Here is a 23,345-nt window from a genome sequence, read left to right as displayed (position 1 = left end):
AGAGAAGGGGAGCGGGACAAGGGCATACATGTATGCCCTTAGCCCTTAACACCTTGGGGACCAAGGGCGTACCTGTACGCCCTGGTCCCGCTCCCCTATGACCCCGCATCATAGCCGGGTGGTCCAGGCGGCTATCAGCCAGGACCCATGTCTAATGCCGGACATCACGGATCACGGTTATGTCCGGCATTAACCCTTTAGACGCAGTGATCAAAGTTGATAAAGTGAAAGTAAACGGTTCCCGGCAGCTCAATCAGGCTGTTCGGGACCGCCGCTGTGAAATCGCGTTGTCCCGCACAGCTGAGAGGACGGTGATCTGGTGCTCCATGCCTGCTCAGCAGGCTGGAGCAGCAGAGCGCCAATAACACTGATCAATATATGCTATGGCATAGTGTATGCAATCAGAAGATTGCATGTAATAGTCCCCTATGGGGACTAAAAACTGGTGTTAAAAAAAAAAAAAAGAGAAAAGAAAAAGTTAATAAATGTGGATTAACCCCTTGCTGCAAATAGACATACATTCATGCTCATTCAAGGCTCCCAAGATATGACGCGCGCTCAGCAGGTGAGTGTGCATCATATTATCTATAAGCATCCAGGACTTATGGCTAATGCTGGACATCTCTGATCGGGCAAACTTGATCACTACGTCTAAAACGAAAGTAAAAATTGCCGGTTAGCTCAGTGGTGCCGTTCGGGACCGCCGCGGTGAAATTGCGGTGTCCCGAACAGCTTGCAGGACTCGAGGAGGATCCCTACCTGCCTTCTCGCTGTCCAATCGCCAAATGACTGCTCCGTGCCTGAGATCCAGGCAGAGCAGCGATAACACTAATGCAATAGCATGGCAGTGAACAGTGTAAGAGATCAGTGTATACAATGTTATAGCCCTCTATTGGGGCTATAACATTGCACAAAAAAAGTGTAAAAAAAAAAAGTTGATAAATGTGATTTAACCCTTTCCCTAATAAAAGTTCAAATCACCCCCATTTTGACGTACACATAAAAAAAATCCAGAATAGCGTATTTTTGGTCACTTTTTATACCATAAAAAATAAAAAGTGATCAAAAAGTCCAATCAGAACAAAAATTTTACCAAAAATACTTCAGATCACGGCACAAAAAATATGCCTTCACACTGCCCCTTATACAGAAAAATTTTAAAGTTATAGAGGTCAGAAGAGGACATTTTTCAACGTATTAATTTTGGTGCATGTAGTTATGAATTTTTTTTTTTTTTTTTATAGTAGTAAAATAAAATCAAACCTATATAAATTGGGTATCCTTGCGACCATATGGACCTACACTGCGTAGAAACTGCAAATATATTTTTTCTGGTATTGCCGTAGCTTTTGTGGTGAAATTATTAATAGTATTACAAAGTAAAATTGTTGGCGCAAATAACAAGCCCTCATATGGATTTTTAGGTGGGAAATTGAAAGTGTTAAGATTTTTAGAAGGTAAGGAGGAAAAAACAAAAGTGCAAAAATGAAAAATTGCCGAAGAGGGAAGGGGTTAACCCCTTCCATACTAAAAGTTTAAATCACCCCCCCTTTTCCCAAATTCCATATAAAATTTATGTAAACATAATAATAAAAATAAACGTGGTATCACCATGTGCGTAAATGTCCGAACTATAAAAATATAACGTTAATTTAACCGCACGGTCAATGGCGTATACGTAAAAAAATTCCAAAGTCCCAAATTACGTATTTTTGGTCATTTTGTATACCCTAAAAAAAACTAATAAAAAGGGATAAAAAATTCCCTCAAAACAAAAATGGTACCGATAAAAATAAGACCCTCATACATCCCTGTATACAGAAAAATAAAAAAGCTATAGGGGTCAGAAGATGACTATATTTTAAACATACAAATTTTGGTGCATGTAATCAAAACCTATATAAATTAGGTATCCTTGTAACTGTATGGACCTACAGAGTAAAAGTGCACAGCGTAGAATCGGAAACCCCCAAAATTTACTAAACGGCATATTTTTTAGATTTTGCCCCACAAATATTTTTTTTTTCTGGTTTCGCCATAGATTTTGTGGTGAAACGATTAATGTCATTACAAAGTAAAACTAGTGGCACAAAAAAAATCTCTCATATGGGTCTGTAAGTGCAAAATTGAAAGCGTTATGATTTTTAGAAGGTGAAAGTGCAAAAATGAAAAATGGCCCGGTCCTTAACCTCTTCAGGACATAGGGCGTATGGATACGCCCTGAATCCCGAGTCCTTAAGGACCGAGGGCGTATCCATACGCCCGTGGGAATTCCGGCCCCCACCGCTAGCCGGTTGGGGACCGGAGCCGGATGCCTGCTGAAATCGTTCAGCAGGCATCCCGGCATATCGCCCAGGGGGGTCATTATGCCCCCCCATGTCGGCGATCGCCGCAGATCGCTGGACAATTCAGTCCAGCGATCTGCGGCGATTCCGGGTCAATCGGGTCTCCAGTGACCCGGTGACCCGGAATTACTGGCTGTTCGGGGCCGTCTCTGACGGCCCCGAACAGCCAGAGCCTGCAGGGGTGAGGTGGCACTGGTGCCACCTCACGATCGCCCTGATTCGTCGGCCGGATTACCGGCCGACCAATCAGGGCGCCTGCTGCGGGTGTCACTCCCGCACCCGCTCCGCCCCTCTTCCGGAGGACGTGAGCGGGTGCGGGAAGACGACCCCGGGTGCTGGGGACCCCGACCCCGGCGCCCCTGTTGGGATCGGGGCCCCAGGAGCAGCTGCGGCGGCGGGACTGACCTGTGTGCCGGCAGCAGCAGGAGGTGAGTGACAGCCTCCTGCTGTTGCTTAGCAACAGCTCCCAGCATGCAAAAAGGGCATGCTGGGAGCTGTAGTTATGCAACAGCAGGAGGCAGACCACCACAACTCCCAGCATTGCCTTATGGGCATGCTGGGACTTATGGTTTTGCAACAGCTGGAGGCACATTCTTTCTATGGAAAAGGGTACCTTCAGCTGTTGTCTAACTACAACTCCCAGCTTGCACAAACAGCTAAAGTGCATGCTGGGAGTTGTAGTGGTGCATCTGCTGGTTGCATAACTACAACTCCCAGCATGCCCGTTGGCTGTCGGTGACTGCTGAGAGTTGTAGTTTTGCAACAGCTGAAGGCACACTGGTTGTGAAACTCAGTTTTTTTTAACCTATCTCAGTGTTTCACGACCGGTGTGCCTCCAGCTGTTGCAAACTACAACTCTCAGCAGTCACCGTACACCATGCACCGTACATGCTGGGAGTTGTAGTTTTGCAACAGCTGGAGGCACACTGGTTGTGAAACACTGAGTTAGGTCACAAACTCAGTGATACATAACCAGTGTGCCTACAGTTGTTGCAAAACTGCAACTCTCAGCAGTCACCGACAGCCAACGGGCATGCTGGGAGTTGTAGTTTTGCAACAGCTGGATGTCCCCCCCAATGTGAACGTACAGGGTACACTCACATGGGCGGAGGATTACAGTAAGTATCTGGCTGCAAATTTGAGCTGCCGCAAACTTTCTGCTGCAGCTCAAATTGCCAGCGAGAAACTACTGTGAACCCCCGCCCGTGCGACTGTACCCTAAAAACACTACACTACACTACCACAAAAAATAAAATAAAAAGTAAAAAACACTACGTATGCACATACCCCTACACAGCCCCCCTCCCCTCCCCAATAAAAATGAAAAACGTCTGGTACGCCACTGTTTCCAGAACGGAGCCTCCAGCTGTTGCAAAACAACTCCCAGTATTGTCGGACAGCCGTTGACTGTCCAGGCATGCTGGGAGTTTTGCAACAGCTGGAGGCACCCTGTTTGGGAATCACTGGCGTAGAATACCCCTATGTCCACCCCTATGCAATCCCTAATTTAGGCCTCAAATGCGCATGGCGCTCTCACTTTGGAGCCCTGTCGTATTTCAAGGCAACGGTTTAGGGTCACATATTTTTTTTACATATGCAAAAGTCGTGAAACACCTGTGGGGTATAAAGGTTCACTTAACCCCTTGTTACGTTCCCCGAGGGGTCTAGTTTCCAAAATGGTATGCCATGTGGGTTTTTTTTTTGCTGTTCTGGCACCATAGGGGCTTCCTAAATGCGGCATGCCCCCAGAGAAATATTTGCGTTCAAAAAGCCAAATGTGACTCCTTCTCTTCTGAGACCTGTAGTGCGCCAGCAGAGCACTTTTCACCCCCATATGGGGTGTTTTCTGAATCTGGAGAAATTGGGCTTCAAATTTTTAGGGGTATTTTCTGCTATTACCATTTTTAAAAATAAAAATTTTGGGGGAAAATAAGCATTTTAGGTAAAATTTTTTTTTTTTTTTTTTTTACATTTGCAAAAGTCGTGAAACACCTGTGGGGTATTAAGGTTCACTTTATCCCATGTTACATTCCCCGAGGGGTCTAGTTTCCAAAATGGTATGCCATGTGTTTTTTTTTTTTGCTGTTCTGGCACCATAAGGGCTTCCTAAAGGTAACATGCCCCCCAAAAACCATTTCAGAAAAACGTACTCTCCAAAATCCCCTTGTCGCTCCTTCCCTTCTGAGCCCTCTACTGCGCCCGCCGAACACTTTACATAGACATATGAGGTATGTGCTTACTCGAGAGAAATTGGGCTACAAACACAAGTAAAAATTTTGTCCTTTTACCCCTTGTAAAAATTCAAAAATTGGGTCTACAAGAACATGTGAGTATAAAAAATGAAGATTGTGAATTTTCTCCTTCACTTTGCTGCTATTCGTGTGAAACACCTAAAGGGTTAAAAGGCTGACTGAATGTCATTTTGAATACTTTGGGGGGTGTAGTTTTTATAATGGGGTCATTTATGGGGTATTTCTAATATGAAGACCCTTCAAATCCACTTCAAACCTGAACTGGTCCCTGAAAAATACTGAGTTTGAAAATTATGTGAAAAATCGGAAAATTGCTGCTGAACTTTGAAGCCCTCTGGTGTCTTCCAAAAGTAAAAACACGTCAATTTTATGATGCAAACATAAAGTAGACATATTGTATATGTGAACCAAAAAAAAATTTATTCGTAATATCCATTTTCCTTACATGCAGAGAGCTTCAAAGTTAGAAAAATGCTAAATTTTCAAATTTTTCATCAAATTTACGGATTTTTCACCAAGAAAGGATGCAAGTATCGACAAAAATTTACCACTATGTTAAAGTAGAATATGTCACGAAAAAACAATCTCGGAATCAGAATGATAACTAAAAGCATTCCAGAGTTATTAATGTTTAAAGTGACAGTGGTCAGATGTGCAAAAAACGCTCCGGTCCTTAAGGCCAAAATGGGCTCCGTCCTGAAGGGGTTAAAGGGGTTATCCAGGAAAAAACTTTTTTTTCTATATATCAACTGGCTCCAGAAAGCTTAACAGATTTGTAAATTACTTCTATAAAAAAAAAAAATCCTTTCAGTACTTATGAGCTTCTGAAGTTGAGTTGTTCTTTTCTGTCTAAGTGCTCTCTGATGACACGTTTCTCGGGAACAGCCCAGTTTAGAAGAAAATCCCCATAGCAAGCCTCTTCTAAACTGGGCGGTTCCGGAGACACGTGTCATCAAAGAGCACTTAGCCAGAAAAGAACAACTCAACTTCAGAAGCTCAAAAGTACTGAAAGGATTAAGATTTTTTAATAGAAGTAATTTACAAATCTGTTTAACTTTCTGGAACCAGTTGATATATAAAAATTTTTTTTTTCCTGGATAACCCCTTTATGGGATTAAGTGATTAAAAGGATAGATAATAAGTTTCTGATCAGAAGGAATTTGACATTTGGTTCCCCCATAGATCACAAGAATAGGGGTCCCATTCATTTAACCTCTTAAGGACAATGGACATAAATATACGTCCTGATTCTCTGGGACTTAGCACACCAGGCTGTACATTTACATCCCATACATGATGTGAGCACCGGAGCGGTGCTGGCATCATGTGCAGCAGGTCCCTGCTGCTTTTAGCAGCCAAGGACCTGCCAGTAATTGCGGACATCAGCGATGGCCGCCATTAACCCCACAGATGCTGTGATCACGGCTTCTTTCGCAATGGGGTGCTTTAAATGGCTGATTTGATCGTCCGCAGCATGAATGCAGGGATCAGATCACCCAAGATGGCGGACGGAGGTCCACTCACCGGGGTCTTCTCTTCAGGTCTGACATTGAGAAAACCAGAGAAGATCGCCGATAATCCTGATCAGTGCTACGCCTATGCATAGCAATGAACAATATTAGCAATAATCTAGTGATTACTATAGATAGTTCCCTATGGGGACATAAAAAGTGTAAAATAAATGTAAAAAATCAATGAAAAAGCTTTTTCTCATAAAAACGGAAAAAAATAAAACATATTTGGTATCGACGCATGCGTAAATGTCCGAGCTATCAAAATATAATGGACATTCCTTTTCATCAAATTGTAATGTTAATGATCCGGTACGGTGAACGGCATAAAAAAAAAAAAAAAAAGAAAAAAGAGAGTCCTAATATGGTGCTTTTTGGCCACGTCATGTCCCAGAAAAATGAAATAAAAAGTAATCAAAAAGTTACATAAAAGTGGTACCAATAAAAACTGCAGCTCACCGCTCAAAAAATTTGCCCTCATACAGCCTCGTATACAAAAAAATTATAGTTAGAGGGGTCAGGAAAGGGCCATTTATAACCTACAAATTTTGTTTAAAAAGTTAGAATTTTTATTATCATTTTTTTTTTTTTTTTTTTTTTAAAGTAGTATAATAATAGTAAAGCATGTAAACATGCCATTTTAATCGTATTGACCCAAAGAATAAATAGAACATGTGTTTTTTTAACCGTAAAGTGCACTGTGAAAAAACGAAACCCTCAAAATTTGCAACATTGCATTTTTCTTTTCAATTTCCCCCACAAAATATTTTTTTTTCATTGTGCAGTCCATTTTATGGTTAAATAAAAGATGCCATTACAAAGTACAATTAGTCACGCAAAAACAAGCCCTCATATGGGTCTGTGGATGGAAAATAAAAAAGTTATGGATTTTTTAAAGCAAGGAGGAAAAAATGACAACGCAAAAATGAAACTGGCTTTGACCCTAAGGCTTAAATGGGCTATGTACTTAAAGGGGTACCCCGCCCCTAGACATCTTTTCACCTATCCAAAGGATAGGGGATAATATATCTGATCGCGGGGTCCCACCACTGGGAACCCCCACGATCTCTCCTGCAGCACCCCTGTCATCTGCTTCACAGAGTGAACTTCGCTCCGTGCTTGATGACGGGTGATACAGGGGCCAGAGTACTGTGACGTCACGGCCCGCCCCCTCAATGCAAGTCTATGGGAGGGTGGCAACCATCACACCCACTGCCATAGACTTGTATTGAGGGGACAGGGCGTGGCATCACGAGGAAGTGGGGCCTTGACATTACGGTACTCCGGCCCCTGTATCGCCCGTCATCAGGCACAGACGAAGTGCTGCAGGAGAGATCGCGGGAGTTAACAGCGGTGGGACCCCCACGATCAGACATCTATCCCCTATCCTTTGTATAGGGGATAAGATGTCTAGGGGTGAAATACCCCTTTAAAAGAGAACTGTTGCAAAACTAAACTTATCCTGTAGCTAGTCCTGTAAGTAGCTAATCGCGAGGGGTCCGAGTGCTGTGTCCCCCTGGCTCTTGCAGAGAAGAGCATGTGCCGCCCTCCATTATTTTCTATGAGAGCGACAATGATTCCCGAGAACTGTACTCAGGCTTTTCGGCACTCCCATAGAAAAGTATGGCGCGTGTGCTGCCTGCAGCACCTGCTCCACACTGAGCACTGGCTTCCGTCCTGGGTCCCAGCACTCGAACCCCCCGCAATCAGCTACTTATCCCCTATCTAGTGGATAGGGATACATTTATTTTTTGCTGGATATCTCCTTTATGGAACATTCACATGTACAGGATTCTGTGCAGATTTGATGCGCAAGATTTGTAACTGCAGATTAGAAGCTGTGCTCAGTCATTTAGTTTACATTGAAATTAGGAGCAGAAAATCCTGTGCATCAAATCCGGCGCATCAAATCTGCGAACATGTGAACATACCCTTAAAGGGTTGAATGGAGTAATGGTAAAGCATGTGCTCTATTTTTCCTGGTCTGTCTATGATATTCAAGCACAGCATATGATTATATCTCCCATGCAGTTTTAATGGAGTGGCTGTGCGCATGTCTTAATGACCCTCCATTCAACAAGAGGGATACAGAACCCCGGTTCCACTGGTGTTGGTACCATTAGAACCCCCTCCCCCCCTACTGATCTGACACTTTTCCTGTGGATAGGTGATGAACTTTGGTTATGGGAAAACCCTTTTAACTTGAATTTTGTTGTGCAGCTTCAACCTAACAGCGCCTCTGGAAGTGGAGCTCTAGAGCATGACCCTTCATCTATCTACTTACGTATACCAGCTGGTGAGGCTGTGCCAGGACCCCTGCCTCTTGGTGTCTCCGTCATTGATGCCTCAGTGGCACTCTTTGGTGTTGTTTTCCCTCATGTGTCATTCAAACACAGGTTAGTATGGTTGAATAGGGGATAGTTTGGTCAATGGGTAGTGTCACATTTTTAATCTCTTGGGGACACAGGGCGTACAGGTACACCCTGAATCCACAGTCCTTAAAGACACAGGGCGTACCTGTACGCCCGTGGGAATTCCAGTCACCCGGGCAGGGACTGGACCAGGATGCCTGCTGAAATCATTCTTGAGACACTTCAGACCGGCGATCTGCAGCAATTCCAGGTCATACGGGTCTCCGTATGTAGGTTTGCAAGATTTGGAGGGGTACAGTTTGAAGATCACTGTGCAGTGGTCTCTAATTTATAGCCCTTCAGATGTTGCAAAACTACAACTCCCAGCATGCCCACACAGCAGTTTGCTATCTGGGCATGCTGGGATTTGTCGTTTTGCTACATTTGGAGAGCCACAGTTTGGAGATCACTGTGCGGTGGTCTCTAAACTGTACCCATGCAAATCTTTCAAAACTACAACTCCCAGCATGCACGAAAAGCAAACGGCTGTCTCGGCATGCTGGGAGTTGGAGTTGTGTGCCTCGTGCTGTTGCATTACTACTTCTCCCAGCATACCTCGGCAATCAGTACATGCTGGGAGTTGTAGTTTTGCAACAGCTGGAGGCACACTGGTTGGAAAATACTGCCTCCAGCAGTTGCAAAAGTACAACTCCCAGCATGTCCGGTCTGTCAGTGCATGCTGGGAGTTGTTTTTTTGCGACAGTTGGAGGTATGCACCCCCATGGGACTGTACAGGGTACAATCACACTGGCGGGGGTTTACAGTGAGTTTCCCGCTAGGAGTTTGAGCTGTGGCGGAAAATATGCTACAGCTCAAACTCCTAGCGGGAATGTACCCTAAAAACACTACACAAAATAAAGGGTAAAACCCTACATATACACACACGTACACTGTGCCCGCCCCCCCAGTAAAAATTTAAAATGTCTCGTACGGCAGTGTTTACAAAACGAAGCCTCCAGCTGTTGCAAAACAACAACTCCCAGCATTGCCAGACAGCCACTGACTGTCCAGGTTTAGCAACAGCTGGAGGCACTCTGTTTGGGAATCTTTTGGCGTAGAATCCTAGTCCGCCCCTATGCAAATCCCTAATTTAGGCCTCAAATGCGCATGTCGGAGCCCTGTCGTATTTCAAGGAAACAGTCTAGGGCCACGTATGTGGTATTTGCGTACTCTGCAGCAATTGTGTTACAAATTTTCTGGGGGGCTTTTTCTCCTTTTACCCCTTATGAAAAGGAAAATACGGGTCTACACCAGCCTGTAGACATTTTACACGAACATGTATGTTGCCGCATACTTTTAATTTTCACAAGAGGTGAAAGGAAAAAAAATAATAATAATTTGTAACTCAATTTCTCCTGAGTACGGAAATACCCCATGTGTGGATGTAAAATGCTCTGCCGACGCGCAAAACAAGGCTCAGGAGTGAGAGCGCACCATGTACATTTGAGGCCTAAATTAGTGAGTTGCGCAGGGGTGGCTGATTTTACAGCGGTTCTGACATAAACGCAAAAAAATAAATACCTACGTGTGACCCTATTTTGGAAACTACACCCCTCACGGAACGTAACAAGGGGTATAGTGAGCCTGAACACCCCACAGGTGTGTGATGAATTTTTGTTTAAGTTGGATGGGATGTTACCCTAAATTTTGCATTTTCACAAGGGAAAATACGGTGGAAAAAGCCCCCAAAAATTGTAACCCCATTTCTTCTGAGTATATAAATACCCCATATGTTGATGTAGTGCTCTGCGGGCGACTACAATGCTCAGAAGAGAAGGAGTGCCATTGGGCTTTTGGAGACAAAATTTGTCCGGAATTGAAGGCCACGTGTGTTTACAAAGCCCCCATGGTGCCAGAACAATGGAACCCCCCCCCTACATGTGACCCAATTTTGAAACTACACCCCTCACTGTATGTAATAAGGGGTGCATTGAGCATTTACACCCCACAGGTGTCTGACAGATTTTTGGAACAGTGGTCCGTGAAAATGAAAAATGTAATTTTTCATTTGCACAGCCCACTGTTCCAAAGATCTGTCAAACGCCAGTGGGGTGTAAATGTTCACTGCACCCCTTATTAAATTCTGTGAGGTATTTAGTTTCCAAAATGGGGTCGCATATGGGGGGGGGTCCACTGTTCTAGCACCACGGGGGGGCTTTGTGAACGCACATGGCCCCGACTTCCATTCCAAACAAATTCTCTCCCCAAAAGCTCAATGACGCTCCTTCTCTTCTGAGCATTGTAGTTCACCTACAGAGAACTTTACATCCACAAATGGGGTATTTCCATACTCAAAAGAAATGGGGTTACAAATTTTGGGGGGCTTTTTCTCTTATTACCCCTTGTGAAAATGAAACATTTAGGGTAACACCAGCATTTAAGTGAAAAAAATCTGATTTTTCATTTTCCCATCCAACTTTTGCGAAAATTCGTCAAACACCTGTGGGGTGTTAAGGCTCACTGTACCCCTTGTTACGTTCCTTGAGGGGCGTAGATTCCAAAATAGTATGCCATGTTTTTTTTCTCGCTGTTCTGGCACCATAGGGGCTTCCTAAATGCGACATGCCCCCCCAAAAGCCTCTTCAGCAAAATTCACTCTCTGAAATCCCATTGTCGCTCCTTCCCTTCTGAGCCCTCTAGTGCACCTACAGAGCACTTTACATCCACATATGAGGTATTTCCTTACTCGAGAGAAATTGGGTTACACATTTTTGGGGGATTTCTCTCCTTTTACCCCTTGTAAATCTTCATAAAATGGTTCTACAAGAACATGCAAGTGTAAAACATGAAGATTTCTCGGTCGCTCTTCATTGGGGGACACTTAATTGTTGGGTATATGCTCTTGCCACTAGGATGCACTGACACTAGAAAGAAAAAAGTCAGCTCCTCCCTGGCAGAATATACCCGCCCACTGTAAGTGGGGTAATCAGTTTTAGCTAGTGTCAGCAGGAGGCAAGACACAGGTCCGGGAGCTCCCCAGACCTGGTCTTTTTTTAAAATTATTTTCTAGTAAGGGCTGTTTAGTTAGGTTCTTTACTCCCTTTTTGTTTAATTTTTTCAGGTGGGGGTTCAGGAGCATGGCGCTACCTGTCCCCCATACGCGGCTAAGAGGCACGGGGCATAGACTAAAAAATGCACCGTTAACCCCTTCCCGCCAACGGCCATTGCCTGGGGTTGCACCTAGTGTCCGGGTCCCCCTATCTTCCTTACTCGTCCTGTCTGTCGCAGCATGACGTGATGCAGATGACTTAAAAGCTGGCTGAAGACACCTTGAGGTGAGTATAAGAAGACAGGTGAGTATATTCCTCCCACCCACCCCTTTCTCATACAGAGGGACTCTCTGTCCTTTATTGGAAAATTATGTTGGGGCTCCCTCAGGTCCCCAAGGGGGGACTTTGTTTCTGCATACTAGGTCATGTGGAGGACAGCCGCCAATCTTTTGCGCCGTCTCCCTCCACAGGAGTTCTTTTCCGGCTTTCCTCTGCACAGCCTTGCGGTTCCTACTTTTGCTGGCAACGATTTTCCCCACTGGGGGTCTGCAGGGCACAGGGGGCTCAGCCAACTGGGTCCAGGGCCCTGGCGGCACATGGCCGCCCTTCTTTCTGCCCTGAGCGTGCCCCAGGAGGCCGACTACGTCTCCTCTCCATTTATTGGGGGGCTATGGCGGGCCCTAAGAGTGCGCGGACCGGGAGGCCAGGCAGCACCTCCTCTCCTGGTTCGTGCACCACGCACTTCATGCCTGATAGCCGACCGGTGCTTACCCACAGATCTATGGTGGGTGCCTCCAGCAGCGTCTAGCTCCGCCTCTCCACCAGCATCTGGCTCCGCCCCTCCACCCGCATTTATGCTCCGCCCCCCCAACCGCATTTATGCTCCGCCCCTCCATCGGCATTTTTGCTCCACCCCTCCTTCCTTGTATGGGTCGTCTGCACTCCGTTTCCCTGGGTCCGGCTTGATCCCCGGCCTCGGAGCTGTGCGACTCTTTAGCAGGCGCTTCTAACACGATGCTCCGTAACTTAGCTGCTCCGAGGCTGCAGCATGAATATTCCTAGTGTCCCTGCATGAGGGACACTGTGGGCCTTCTAGTCCCTTCTACCTTCGGGGATCTCTAGCTCAATGTTAGCGCAAGGTGCCTTGTTCCCTGCACTTACTTAGTGTGTGCATAAAAAAGACCATTTAGTGGTGTTTGGCGCCCTCTTGTGGACTATAGTTGAATTTTTCCTTACTTTCATGCACCCTGGTCACCTCTAGGGCACATAATTACAGCCTTAGCCTGTACTATATATCGCTTCTTGGCCTTTTGGCTAAGATCTAGTGTACTTAATGCCAATCTTATGACATTGCATTAAGCCGATTGAGGTATGCCTCTGGCATACCTGCTTTCGCCAAGAGACATATGTGACACACTGTGGCGGGTTGTGCTGGGAATTTAATCACCACTTGGAAGATATCGGGGTTACAGTCAGGACTGTTTTTCCTCTACCACCGGTTGTCATGACATGTTTGCCATGTCCGCAGGTGTTTTTGGCGTGCGGACATAATTCCCTCCTCCACAAGCTGCGTCCCTGCGTGGCCATGGATTGCACTATCAGTCACCTCTCCACTGCCGCGTCCGCGGCTGGATTGTGGTACCCCACTATTGTGCGAGGTGACCGCTGGAGTGCCCTTTTGTCTACATTGACCCACACCAGTAAGCCAGACAGTGGTCTGCATGGTTTTCTCTATTGTCACTTCTCCAAGGGCTGTAGTATCTGCGGCTGAAATTCCGATACCTCACTGCTAGTGCGCGGTGTCCAGTGGAGTGACCCGACGTGTCCTGTGGACCTTAGGCAGGGCGAGGGAGATACAATCCATGGCTCCTAAGCCTCCCCCGATCTCCCAGGGTGACGGGGAGTCAATTCATGGTTCCTAGACTTCACTGCCTTTCTACATGCGTCAAGGGGCACAGTTATTACCTGTCTGACTGTGTCCCCTTATCACCAGCGCCTGAGTGGGCTCCCATTGCGCCAAACCGTTGTCTGCTCAGTTTCCGCCGCTGTCGGTCTCCCATCTCTGACCTGCCGCGTGCATGGTTGTGGCTCCCCATACCTCACTTTTGGTGTGAGGACTCTGTCGGAGGGTTCCTGCAGGCACGAAGGACTGCTGCCAGTCAGTTGGTCATTGGTCTTCACGGGCTCCTACAAATCCAGGTTGCCCATGAGATTGGCCGCACTCCGTGCCCCACTGTCTGTGGGAGGGTGCGAAGGAGTGTCATTTGCGTTCAGGAATCCTCCAACAGTCAGCCAGATGGCCGTTCCCGTGGTTTACTGCTACATCGGGTCAACTGACATACACTTCCCACAGCAGAGGTAACCCACTGCCAAGAAGTAGTTCCTAGGGGGTCTCACCATGTTGTTCCTTGGGCCCTCTGCAATGCACCACATGCTGGTTTGTGGGCTTCCCTACTTTATCAGGTCCCTCTCCACAGGCCTGCCGCTCTTTTGGCTTAAGGCTGGTAGCCAGTTTTTAGTGTGTGGTTCTGTATGCGGGACCGGGGTGGCCATGGTCCCTATGCCTGATAGCCAGACTGTGTCTGCTTGGCTTTCTAGTACACCAGGTCTCCTCCCCCATTCCTGCTGCTGCTCCTGCAATGGCAGTCCTAGGAGTCCTTCCCTGTAGGGTTCCACAAAGTGTGCCTCTATGGGTTCATGGGCCCTCTTCTCTGTCTGCATGTTTCCGGCCCCACATGCATCCCTCATCTTTTTCATCTGCGCCTGCAGCCCCAGTGTGTAGCGCCATTAGGTTTGGGGTGTGGGCATCTCCTGCAGTGCCCATGGTTTTTCAGGACTACAGCAGCACTCAGCTGTAGTCCCCATTGTTTTTTTCTAGAGTGCCACATTGGTCTGCTAGGGGCATGGTTTTGACACACCGTTGGGTGCTGAGTCTGTCTTCCATTCTGCCAGACTCTTGGATGTCTGTGGTTTCCTTCATGTCTTTGTCCTTACGTACGCTAGGTCCTCTGCACGTGTAGACTCCACCCTCCCTTCTTTCGGTGTTGTGTAACTCAGACTTTCCTGTAACCTTGTTCTAAAGAACTGTGACAGTTGAGCACCTCTCCTGTTCTGGCAGGGGGCTGGTTGGGGGACGACAGTCAGTTCAGCCCCCCCCCCCCCCCCTCTGCTTCCAGGTATTTTCCTGGTTTCTGTGCAGGGTGTCTCAGGTGTCTGCTCTGTTGCTTTGAACGTGTCTAGGATGGCTCAGTTGGCAAACATCTGGTCCAGGGTTTCGTCCCGATGGGGTGTTCCTCTCAACTCTGTTGGTTGCTGTATGCGTGGGCTTCTTACTCGCATTCGTAGCCATGTCTTAGTTTCTTTGTCCAACACTTGTGTCTGGGTTTCCGATCCCTCCATGTCTCTAGATGTTGTCGAAGGGTTCCTGGGGGGGCTCCGTCCACCCAGTACTTTGTCCTGTCACCATAGGGCGGCATTTTCTTGCTTCAACGGTCCTTCGCGCACTGTCAGTCCTTCTTCCAGGGGGTTCGGGGATCAGGGTGCTGGTGTGGGCGGTGCCCGGGTTTTCTCTTGACCACCCCTTATTTATTTTGCTGAGCGCTCTCTTCTGCCAAGATGAAGCCATCTCTTTCTTCCCACTATATAGGTGGGTATCTGGCTGGGCCCTTGTTTTTTACTAAAAGCATTCAATAGAGCTTTTTCCTTGTCTGTGCTTGTGGACTTACCATTGCCGCCTGGCTCTCTTCCTGATTTTTCTTCTTCTTTTTTTTTTTTTTATCATCTTCTGCTGCTAATGCAGCCTTGGCATTCTCCTCTGTTGGAGGAGTTTACACTCTCATGTATGACTCAGCGACGGCCAGTCTAGCCACTGTTTATTTGGGTCCTAGCATTGCTTTTTTCCTCCCTTGGTGCAATCTCACTGGAAGGGTGTGTTTATCCTTCCCTTGACAGTGTCGATTGTGCGACACTGACACCATGGTCTTTTAGGGTGCCCTTCCTGTGCCCCGTTCCTGGGAGTATCTGCTGGGTTCCCTTTAGTTTTTTCCCTCCATTACACCCTACAGGACATTGCTTAGGAGTGCTCTTGTCTTCTCGGACCGCTGGGGTCCAACTCTGGTGTCTACTTAGCTGGGACACTATGCTAGACTGTGGTGGCGTACCTTCCTTTTTTGAGTTGGCCCTCTGGGTTCTTTGGGCCTTAGTGATGGTTGAGGTCTCGGGCATGGTTAGTGATCCTGCCCAGGTTTCTCCGGGATCCCTTGGTAGAGCAGTCTTTCTGTACCGCTCTTCTTCTCGGCCATTTATCCTTCCGTTTCAGTCTTCCATGTGACTCGGGAACCTCCAGTTCCCATGTCTGTTGATCCAGATTCTGGGATGCCCCCTTTTTCCGGGCGTTCAGTTTCCTTTTTTGGCTGTTATTGCTTCAGTCTCCTTCTTTGGGGTTCAGGCTTTCCTGAGAAGAAGGGCGTTAGAGTCAACCAGATTACACCAGTCGTGCTAATCTCGCCTTCTGGGTGCCCGCGGCGGGCCCCTGGGACAGGTGTTTTGGGTCTCCAGACGTTCGGGTCATCGATCTTATGCACCAGACTTCTCTAGAGCCAGCTTTGTCTCTTTTTTTTTTTTTTCCGGTGGGGTCCTAGCCTCCACCTTCGGTGATCGCCTTCTGTTCAGACGTACGGTGTTCTCTCTGGCGTCGGTCTCCTCTGGATGGGATTCTCTTGTTGTGCCCTTTTCTTTTTTGTTCCCAGGCGAGTTTGCCCTCTGTCTGGTTCTGTGCTCCTTGGGGTTGATTTCCTACCACCTTCCGAGATGGTTCCAGCCCATCTGGCTTCCTAGTTGACTTTTTCTTGTCTCCCTATATTGTCAGTAGGTTAGTGAATCGACGAAGGACAGTCTCTTCCTTTGGCGTCCTGGTCAGTTTCCATGGATGGGGGATCTTTCAGTTGCTCAGTTTCTGGACCTTGGTTGTCTCTGGCCTGGGGTCTCATCCGCAGGCTTTACGGACGAGTGGGTTCAGTCTCTGACTGTTTCCCTTTCTCTAGTGGTGGTTGTTCCCACCCTAGGGGACTGCTTTGGTATGTTCCATCAGTTATGTGTGTGTCCCAATGAAAAGCGACAGAGAAAAGGAGATTATTTTTTGTACTCGCCGTGAAATCTCTTTCTCAGCCTTCATTGGGGGACACCACACCCACCCATTTCTTCTTTTTTTTTTTTTGATCCGGGATTCTTTATAGGGTCCTTAGGACATGTTTTTTGTTGGCTTCTCCTACTGCTTTGTGACAAAACTGATTACCTCACTTCCAGTGTGCGGGTATATCCTGCCAGAGAGGAGCCGACTTTTTTCTTCCTAGTGTCAGCGCCTTCTAGTGGCTAGAGCATATACCCAAGAGTTAGGTGTCCCCCAATGAAGGCTACGAGAAAGAGGTTTTACGGCGAGTACAAAAAATCTCCTTTTTGAATTTTCTCCTTGCTGCTATTCCTGTGAAACACCAACAAAGGGTTAACAAACTTTCTGAATGTCATTTCGAATACTTTGAGGGGTGCAGTTTTTATAATTGGGTAATTTGTGGGGTATTTCTAACATGAAATTTTTGTGAAAAATTGGAAACTTGCTGCAATACTTTTGAAGCCCTCTAATGTCTTCAAAAAGTAAAAACATGTCAACTTTATGATGCCAACATAAGTAGATATATTGTATATGTGAATCAATATATAGTTTATTTGGGATGTCCATTTTCCTTATAAGCAGAGAGTTTCAAAGTTTCAAAAATTTTGATATTTCATTTTGGGAATTTGGGAATTTTTCACCAAGAAATTATGCAAGTATTGCCAAAAATGTACCACTAACATAAAATAGAATGTCACGAAAAAATTATCTCTGATTCAGAATGAAAAGTAAAAGCATCCCAAAGTTATTAAATGCTTAAAGTGACAGTGGTCAGAATTATGAGTCCTTAAGGTGAAATTGCGCTGAGTCCCAAATGGGTTAAAACTGTGTATTCTGTATCTGTAATTTTAGTTTGTTCTCTGCAAGGCAATAAAATCCATTGACTGAAATGTTGTTATGGTGCGAATAGACATATTATGTCCTTTTGTGATGTGATGTGATGAAACACTCTAGAAACATAAGAGAACACACCTTCTTTATTTATTTATTTTTAATGATGGCCGCAATGTACCCACTGTCATACCATAGCCATAATTGGCACTTTCTATTGTCTATATACTTGCATATGACTGCATTTTAACAATGTATTCGGACCATAACAGTTTGTGAATTGATATTTTTGAAAATCAGTCAGTTGGTATTTATTTCATCTAGACCAGTGGTCTCAAACTGTGGGCCTCCAGATGTTGCAAAACTTTAACTCCCAGCATGCCCGGACAGCCATTGGCTGCAGCCAACGACTGTCCATGCATGCTGGGAATTGAAGTTTTTCAACATCTGGAGGCCCACAGTTTGAGACGACTGATCTAAACAGATACACCTAGATAAAGATGTAGCAGAGCTAGGCTGCCATTGGCCACTAGTCTACATGACATCATAAAATGATATTAACCTCTTAAGGACGCAGGCCGTACCTGTACGCCCTGCGCCCGGTATAAAATGCGAGGTCACGCCGTGACCCCGCGTCATACCGGGTCGGTCCCGGCGGCTAATGACAGCCGGGACCCTGGGCTAATAGGGTGCGGCACCGATCGTTGTGCCGCGCGCTATTAACCCTTTAGACGCTGCGTTCAAAGTTGATCGCCGCCTCTAAAATGAAAGTAAAAGCTTTCCGGCAGCTCAGTTGGGCTCAACGGGACCATCGCGGTGAAATCCCGATGTCCCGATCAGCTAGATCGCGAGCGGAGGTCCCCTCACCTGCCTGCGTCACGTTCGATTGGAGATTGATTGCTCCAAGCCTGAAATCCAGGCTTGAGCAATCGACCGCCGCTTACACTGATCTTTGCCGTGTCAATGCACGGCAATGATCTGTGTATGAGATTGGTATGTGCAGTGAAATAGCCACACTGCAAAACACTGCAAAAAAAAAAGTGTAAAAAAAAAAAAGTTCATAAAGATCATTTAACCCCTTCCCTAATAAAAGTAAGAATCACCCCCCTTTCCCCATTAAAAAAAAAAACTGCGTAAATAAAAATAAACATATATGGTATCGCCGTGTGTGGAAATGTCCGATCTATAAAAATGTATCATTAATTAAACTGCACGGTCAATGGCGTATGTGCAAATAAATTCCAAAGTCCAAAATAGCTTATTTTTGGTCACTTTTTATATAATGAAAAAATGAATAATAAGCGATCAAAAAGTCCTATCAATACAAAAATGGTAATGATAAAAATTTCAGATCACGGAGCAAAAAATTAGCCCTCATACCGGCCTGTACTTGGAAAAATAAAAAAGTTATAGGGGTCAGAAGATGACAATTTTAAATGTATACATTTTTGTACATGTAGTTATGATTTGTTTTAGAAGTACGACAAAATCAAACCTATATACCGTATATACTCGAGTATAAGCCGAGACCCCCTAATTTCAACCCAAAATCCCAGGAAAAGTTATTGACTCGAGTATAAGCCTAGGGTGGGAAATACCTCATCCCCCCCTGTCATCATCCAGACCCGTCATTAACATCCTCATCATCATCCCCGCCTGTCATCATCCCACACATCCCCCCTTCATCATCCCCTTATCATCCCACACATCCCCCCTTCATCATCCCCTTGTCATCATCCCACACATCCCCCCTTCATCATCCCCTTATCATCCCACACATCCCCCCTTCATCATCCCCTTGTCATCATCCCACACATCCCCCCTTCATCATCCCCTTATCATCCCCCCTTCATCATCCCCTTATCATCCCACACATCCCCCCTTCATCATCCCCTTATCATCCCACACATCCCCCCTTCATCATCCCCTTGTAATCATCCACCACCCCCCCCTTCATCATCCCCACCCCCCTTCATCATCCCCACACCCCCCCTTCATCATCCTCTTCTCATCATTCGCCCTCAGTGGTCTTCAACCTGCGGACCTCCAGAGGTTTCAAAACTACAACTCCCAGCAAGCCCGGGCAGCCATCGGCTGTCCGGGCTTGCTGGGAGTTGTAGTTTTGAAACCTCCGGAGGTCCGCAGGTTGAAGACCACTGCGGCCTTCAACATCATCCAGCCCCCTCTCACCCCCTTTAGTTCTGAGTACTCGCCTCCGCTCGGCGCTGGTCCTGCAGGGCTGTCCGGTGAGGAGGTGGTCCGGTGAGGAGGTGGTCCGGGCTGCTATCTTCACCAGGGGCGCCTCTTCTCCGCGCTTCCGGCCCGGAATAGAGGCGTTGCCTTGACAATGACGCAGAAGTACGTTGGCAATGAACGCACCTCTGCGTCGTTGTCACGGCAACGTGACTATTCTGAGGCCGGGCCCGAAGCGCTTAGAAGAGGCGCCCCCAGTGAAGATAGCAGCCCGGAACCAGTATCCCACCGGACCACCTCCTCACCGGACAGTCCTGCAGGACCGGACCAGCGCCGAGCGGAGGTGAGTACTCAGAACTAAAGGGGGTGAGAGGGGGCTGGATGATGTTGAAGGCCGCAGTGGTCTTCAACCTGCGGACCTCCGGAGGTTTCAAAACTACAACTCCCAGCAAGCCCGGACAGCCGATGGCTGCCCGGGCTTTCTGGGAGTTGTAGTTTTGAAACCTCTGGAGGTCCGCAGGTTGAAGACCACTGCGGGTGGGGGAGTTCACTCGAGTATAAGCCGAGGGGGGTGTTTTCAGCACGAAAAATCGTGCTGAAAAACTCGGCTTATACTCGAGTATATACGGTAAGTAGGATATCATTTTAACCGTATGGACCTACAGAATAAAGATAAGGTGTCATTTTTACCGAAAAATGCACTGCATAGAAATGGCATTTTTTCTTCAATTTTGTCACACAATTAATTTTTTTCCGTTTCGTTGTGGATATTTTGGTAAAATGACTAATGTCACTGCAAAGTAGAATTGGTGGCACAATAAATAAGCCACAATATGGAATTTTAGGTGCAAAATTGAAAGCGTTATGATTTTTAGAAGGTGATGAGGAAAAAATGAAAGTGCAAAAATGGAAAAACACTGCGTCCTTAAGGGGTTAGGCTTTTCTTAGCTTGGCAGGTAAAATTATTAATTATTACAGATAACGTATATGCTCCCAGTAATATGCAGTCATATTCAGACAGCTGTAATGTGGCTCTGTACAGGAATTGTGTGTGTATATATAATGTCAAGAACTGGATTGCATCTCATTGTAAATGCTCTATACTTGGCATTAAACAGCATATTGTATACATCTGAAAATAAAGTGAAGCCATTTTGCAGCAGGATTCTGATTATAACAAAACATTTGGCTTTGATTTTTAGATTACAGATGCTGGATCATTTTGCGGAGTGTGTGAAGCAGGCTAAGGGAGTCCGCCAGCAGTCTGTGCAGCTCAACATCTTTACAGCTGTGCTAAGTGCTCTTAAGGTACATATGTTTGTAGGTACTGCAGGGTAGATGCGGAATTGTAATTCTGTCATTTTTTTTTTGTCTTTTTATTTCTGGTTTGCTGTCTTATTATTGGACTTTGATGCAGGTCAAGTTGTATTGTGTACCGTTTTAAAGTTTAACATAACAGCCTAAAATTTTACTAGGACTTGATTTCTGTCAACCTTAAAGGGGTACTCCCCTGGAAAACATTTATTTGTTTTTACATCAACTGGTGCCAGAAAGTTAAACAGATTTGTAAATTACTTTTATTTAAAAATCTTAATCCTTTCAGTACTTATCAGCTGCTGTATGCTCCACAGGAAGTTCTTTTCTTTTTGAATTTCCTTTCTGTCTGACCACAGTGCTCTCCGCTGACACCTCTGTCCATGCCAGGATCTGTCCAGAGCAGGAAAGGTTTGCTATGGGAATTTGCTCCTACTCTGGACAGTTCCTAAAATGGACAGAGGTGTCAGCAGAGAGCACTGTGGTCAGACAGAAAGGAAATATATTTAAAAAAAATAATAAATTCCTCTGGAACATACAGCAGCTAATAAGTACTGGAAAGGAAATAGAAGTCATTTACAAATCTGTTTACCTTTTTGGCACCAGTTGATTTAAAAAACAAAAAATGCACCCCTTTAATCATCTTATCATCCTTCCTTTTAATGTTCCTTTTATATAGGTATTATGTGTTCTTCCTCTGACTTGTGTGTACATTTCTTATCCCAGTGCCATACAGCACTTGGTCTTTATATCAACTATTTAAATATTTTTTGTTTTAACCCATTCCTTTTTATACAGATCTCTATGCATCACGTTTATACAAACCTTTAGGTTTCAATGACCCTTTACATTTATTACAGCATGGGACCTATCAAGAAGTAGAATGGTGCACATAGTAAAGTTTCTGCTCAATGTGTTATTGCTTAGTAATGATACTAATTCTCTTAATAAAACGTGTCCTAAACCTTTTCCTTTTTTTACGCTCTTGTAATAGGGCTTGGCAGAAAACAAAAGCTCGCTGGGGCCAGAGGAGGTACGAAAATCTGCTTTGACTTTGGTTATGGGTGCCCTGGATAATCCTAACCCTATCTTAAGATGTGCAGCAGGAGAGGCCTTAGGCAGGATGGCTCAAGTGGTTGGAGAAGCAACATTTATTGCCAGAATGGCACAACACAGTTTTGACAAGTGAGTCTATCAGATCTGCCCTTATGTGTATGTAGTACATGGTTTCTTCATGACTAGTCAGACTAGATATTGGTGGCATCAGATCACACCATGTGAGATATTAAAAAATAGAAATAATTATTGGTGACGCATCGTCCTATTACAGGTAGCAGGACCCACACTACATTTTGCACAAAACAATAAAAGCAAACCACAGGCATTAGACAATGCATCTAGTTTATCTGTATAGAAATGGTCAAGAATGATTCTGTATTTGTATAACAGTAATGGGGGGGATCTGACTTCCAGAACATGTTAATTGTCTACATCAGTGTTTCCCAACTAGGGTGCCTCCAGCTGTTGCAAAACTACAACTCCCAGCATGCCCGGACAGCCTTCGGCTGTCCGGGCATGCTGGGAGTTGTAATTTTCCAACCAACAGCTGGAGGCACCCTGGTTGGGAAACACTGGTGTACATTAACAGCAAGCAGGTCTGGGTGCAAAAACTGTATCTTTAATATTTATTATATTATATTATTGTCTCATATTTTGCTAATCTAGGCTTAAGTCAGCTCGGGATGTCGTGTCCAGAACAGGCCACTCACTTGCACTTGGCTGCTTGCACCGTTATGTTGGAGGAATTGGGTCAGGGCAGCACCTGAAGACCAGTGTCAGCATTCTCTTGGCACTTGCACAGGATGGCACGTCACCAGAAGTTCAGGTGTGAAAATATGTTCAAGCACTTATAAAAAAAAACATGGAAGGAGATTTATCAAGCTTTTTTTTTTTTGCGTACAAAAATCGCACGTACTTGCGCACCTGCGACTTTTCCAAACATGCTGCAACTTTTCGATTTTTGCTTATTCCAATGCACATTTCTGAAATCTGCTCACATAGTCATTTTTTTTAATTTTTTTTTTATTTTGCAATAGTCATGTATTTATCAAATGCAACAGTCGATATTTATGAGGAAAAAAAGTCACATCTCCATTTAAGTCGCATATGTATTCCAGGTCCAACCTGGCTTACAGAAAGTGCATATGTCCACAGAGAAGGACATTAACACCCACTTTAACAACTGTTCTTGTTCTGCATCAAGAAACAAAGCTACTACATTAATGTTAATGTTAATTATAGAAAAAATTAATTATATAACTAATAACTTAA

The 23,345-nt window shown here is 45.4% G+C and overlaps 1 protein-coding gene across 2 annotated transcripts in view; it reads left to right on the top strand.

The window, feature by feature from the left end:
* Positions 1 to 23,345, top strand: part of HEATR5B (HEAT repeat containing 5B) — a 127,518-nt gene that overhangs the window by 59,462 nt on the left and 44,711 nt on the right. For both annotated transcript variants that reach the window (XM_056567422.1, XM_056567420.1), the window contains exons 16-19: positions 8,329 to 8,504; positions 20,903 to 21,008; positions 22,009 to 22,199; positions 22,740 to 22,899. In XM_056567422.1, coding sequence (XP_056423397.1) covers positions 8,329 to 8,504; positions 20,903 to 21,008; positions 22,009 to 22,199; positions 22,740 to 22,899 — 633 coding nt within the window. The remainder of the gene's footprint in view (positions 1 to 8,328; positions 8,505 to 20,902; positions 21,009 to 22,008; positions 22,200 to 22,739; positions 22,900 to 23,345) is intronic.

The sequence above is a fragment of the Hyla sarda genome, chromosome 3 (genome assembly GCF_029499605.1).
Source record: "Hyla sarda isolate aHylSar1 chromosome 3, aHylSar1.hap1, whole genome shotgun sequence".
NCBI classification, from domain to species: domain Eukaryota; kingdom Metazoa; phylum Chordata; class Amphibia; order Anura; family Hylidae; genus Hyla; species Hyla sarda.
Note: the sequence above shows the minus strand (reverse complement) of the source record. Positions and strands in the feature narration are given on the sequence as shown.